Source organism: Chrysochloris asiatica, unplaced genomic scaffold (assembly GCF_000296735.1).
Source record: "Chrysochloris asiatica unplaced genomic scaffold, ChrAsi1.0 scaffold00146, whole genome shotgun sequence".
In the NCBI taxonomy this organism is placed as follows: domain Eukaryota; kingdom Metazoa; phylum Chordata; class Mammalia; order Afrosoricida; family Chrysochloridae; genus Chrysochloris; species Chrysochloris asiatica.
This window is the reverse complement of record NW_006408664.1, coordinates 1,458,103-1,462,144: the sequence shown is the minus strand read 5'-3', so window position 1 is coordinate 1,462,144 and position 4,042 is coordinate 1,458,103. Positions and strand designations below refer to the sequence as shown.

The following is a 4,042-nucleotide window of genomic DNA, read 5'->3' as shown; positions in this document are numbered from 1 at the left end:
GTTCCAATTTTCAATGGATGTTTACAGCTGTTTTTCTTCATTTTGAGTTGTGCTCCATCAGAAAATGAAGGTCCCGTGGGCTTTTTCCCCCCACCCCAGGCTTTATTCCATTAGCATCATCACGGTCAACTCTACTTTGAGAAGGCAGCTCTTCCCCAGTCGCATTTTGAGTGACTTCCAACCTGAGAGGTTTAATTTCTGGCACTGTATCTGACAGTGTTTCTCTGCTACTCATAAGGTTTTCAGTAACTAAATATTTGGAAGTAGTTCATCACTCTCTCTTCCTAGTCTGTCTTCATCTGGAAACTAATCTGAAACCTGTCCACCATGGGTGACCCCGCTAATATTTAAAATACCGGTGGCATAGCTTTCAGAATCACAACTCACAAGCCACCACAGTATGACACACTGACACACTGACAGACGAGTGGTGGAAACTCACACATATATACACACCTAATTATTCTAAGGAAGACCTGGTGCTGTGGGTTAGTGCGCTGGACTACAAAGTCAGTTTGAATCACAAGGTCAAGAGTTCAAGCTCAACAGCTGCTCTTCAGAAACCCTATACTGTGTTGCTATGGGTTGGAACCGACTCAACGGCATCTAACAACAACAATCATTCTAAAATGGCTTTTCATTATGAAAAAGTTAGTAGAACTTCTATATTAGTATTATTTAAAAGATTACTTCAACTGTTATAACATATTAAGTAAAACATTAATGAAAATTTTAAAACATGCTGTTTTGTTGTCAAATACTGTCGAGTGGGTTCCAACTCATAGAGACCCTGTACAGGGTTTCTAAGGCTATAAACCATCACTCTAGAGAAAGCCTCATCTTTCTCCCCTGGAGGGATGGGTGAGCTTGAATTTCTAACTCTGTGGTTAGCAGTCCAGTACTTATCCTACAGATGCACAGTGCTCCCCATTTAAAAACATGCTATAAAGTATCATCGTGTCAGTTCCAAATTATAGCAACCCTGCCTAGGGTTTCCAAGGAGCAGCTGGTGGGTTTGAACCACCCACCTTGCAGTTCAAACCAACCTCGTGGTCCACTACATTATCCTTCAGCGCCAACATGGTGGTGGTGGTTATGTGCCATGGAGTCGGTTCTGACTCAGTGACCCTGTATAGGGTTTTCGAGGCTATAAATCTTTACAGGAGCAGAAAGCCTCATCTTTCTCCTGCAGAACAGCTGGTAGTTTCAAACTTCTGACCCTGAGGTTGGCAGCCCGATTAGTAACCACTACAGTACCAGAGTTACTTCAGTGCCAACATAGGAATATAAAATTTGAAAAATAATATCTGTTATAATGATATAACTACCTTAAAAAGTTAAATCACTACAAAAAAAAAAATTTAACAGAGGATTTAGAGAAAATGGATAACTATTCAAAGGAATAAAAAATACAAAAATTATGGAGTTGGTAATTTTTAGATTATAGACTGATAACACATCTGTTAACTTTAGAAGTGTCCAACAACCATCAAAGATATGCTGTTGTTGTTAAGAGCTATCGAGTATGTTCCAACTCATAGCAACCCTACACACAGGGTTTCTGAAGAGCAGCTGGTGGGTTTGAACTGCCGACCTTGTGGTTCAAAATCCAGCGCTGATGCTACAGCACTACATCATGAGTTTAAAGACATATAGGTAGGAAATAAACATCAAAACCCACAATATTATTGAGAGAAAAGACTTTCAAACTTAGACCGTGATGGAGATTTTTGCTGAACAATTACTATTCTAAAACCAAAAATTAAGAAGAATGAGAGATAACTACATTACATACCCCAAAATACTACCCGTAACAAAAACTTAAAGCACTTGCTGATAAAAATCCTTCAGCATCTATTGTTGTTGTTAAACGCCATGAAATTTACCATATATCCGAGGCTGTACATTTTTACAGGATCAATAATTTTCTCCCACAGAGCAATTGATGGGCTCGAACCACTGACCTTGTGGTTCTCAGTGCAGTGTTATTCCTACAGAGCTACTGTGCTCCCTCATTATGGATTACATCTGAACTTAGAATAAAAATGTTTACAACTAAACTAAAAAACAACATCATGATAAACAGATTAAAGTTGACAAGAATTTCAATTTACTAGGATCCACAATCAACACCCATGGAAGCAGCAGTCAGAAAATCGAAGGACACACTATATTGGGCAAATATATTGCAAAAGACCTCTTTAAAGTTTTAAATAAAAATGTCACTTTGAGTACTAAGGTACACCTGCCCCAAGCCAAGGTATTTTTCAATCACCTCATATGTATTTGAAAGCTAGATATTGAATAAGGAAGATTAAAAAGAAGAATTGACATCTTTGAATTATGGTGTTAATGAAGATCTACGTTGGAAGAAATACAACCAGAATGTTCCTTAGAGGTGAGAATGGTGGGACCTCATCTCATGTGCTCTGGACAAGTTATGAGGAGGGGCCAGTTGCTGGAAAGACATTATGCTTGGTTGAGTAGAGAGTGGGTCATCAAAAGAACAAGATCCTCAACAAGACAGATTGATGAAACAATGGGCTCAGACATACCAATGATTGTGAGCATAGCACAGGCCCAGACAGTACTTCATTCTGTTGCACATAGGGTCACTATGTACAGAAGCAACAAATATAACAAAAACCATATAATTTTTTTAATGTGCTTTTTTGCTATTCATGTGAGAAATTCACACTCTCAACAGTGTGAACCTTCCCTAACAACAAAGCAATATTCTTCCAAGCATTAATGTTATTTATATAATTTGTTTTTAGAATTCTAACTTACCGAGTACCATCTGCTTTCCAGCTTACTTTATATGGCTTCTGCTCTAGAAGTTTAATATTTTGCTTGTCCATGGAAACAGGCTGTGCTCCAGGGAATCCAGACCTTAAATGAAGATCACTTTATTACTACTTATGACCGGTATCCATACAAAATAATACATGTCTTAAATTGATCTCACATAAGCCACACATCTATCACAGTATTCCCGTTTGTTGTTGTTGTTAAGTGACGCTGAGTCAGTTCCAACTCACAGCAACCCTGTGTAGGGTTTCAGAAGAGTGGTTGGTGGGTTTGAGCAGTCCAGTTGCTTATCCTACAACCCAACACCAGGACTCCAATGTTCCCCCTATTGTGAGATTATCATCAATTGGAAATACAGCAGTTTCCACAAGAATGCTAACCAATGGTTCTCATGTTATTGGCATTTTAGTATGCAGGTTTTAACAAGATTCAAAATCATCCTTGCTATACTATAACTTGGGACTCCTGGTGTGGCACAGTAGGATGAGCACTGGACTGCAAACCACAAGGTCGGCCATTCAAACCCACCGGCTGCTCCCTGGAAACATTACACATAGTCACTAGGAGTGGGAACTGACTCGACAGCACTTAATAACATACTATAATTCAAGAGCCCTAGTGGTGCTGTGGGTTAAGTGTTGGGTTGCTAACCAAAAGGTAGGTGGTACAAGCCCACCAGCTGCTCCACAGATGAGGCTACTTGCTCCCATAAAGATTTAGAGTCTCAAAAACCCTGTGGAGCAGTTCTACTCTGTCCTATAAGATTGCTATGAGTTGGAATAAACAGCAGTGGATTTCGTTATGAGGTTATAACTATCAAGTTAATTTAAATATTCATATACATGATCTAAACAACAAAGTACATATGTTTACAAGTCTTTAACTTAATGGAAAAATTTAAAACTTGGATTAATTATCTTACATTATTCCAAACCCATATTTCTCCATCATGACACTGCCAACGTGGCACGAGAATAAAGGACTAGATAATTTCTATTCAAAAGATGCCCAGAAGGAGCAAACAGGAGAAATGAAAGTCAAGATGGGGGTATACTGGCAAGGGCCAGGCACAATAAAATAGTATTATTTCCTCATCCTTTTTATCTTTCTAATTAAAATTACTTATAGCTATATATGTTGTTAAGGAGCTCTGGTAGCGTAGTGGTTACGAATCGGGCTGCAAACCTTAAGGTCAGCGGTTCGAAACTACCAGCCGCTCCGCGGGAGAAAG

General features: G+C 38.9%; 1 protein-coding gene across 1 annotated transcript in view; it reads right to left on the bottom strand.

Annotated features, from left to right (window-relative positions):
• RNGTT (RNA guanylyltransferase and 5'-phosphatase) overlaps positions 1-4,042 on the bottom strand; it is a 385,215-nt gene that overhangs the window by 297,439 nt on the left and 83,734 nt on the right. The window contains exon 8 of the mRNA XM_006870664.1: positions 2,791-2,892. Coding sequence (XP_006870726.1) covers positions 2,791-2,892 — 102 coding nt within the window. The remainder of the gene's footprint in view (positions 1-2,790; positions 2,893-4,042) is intronic.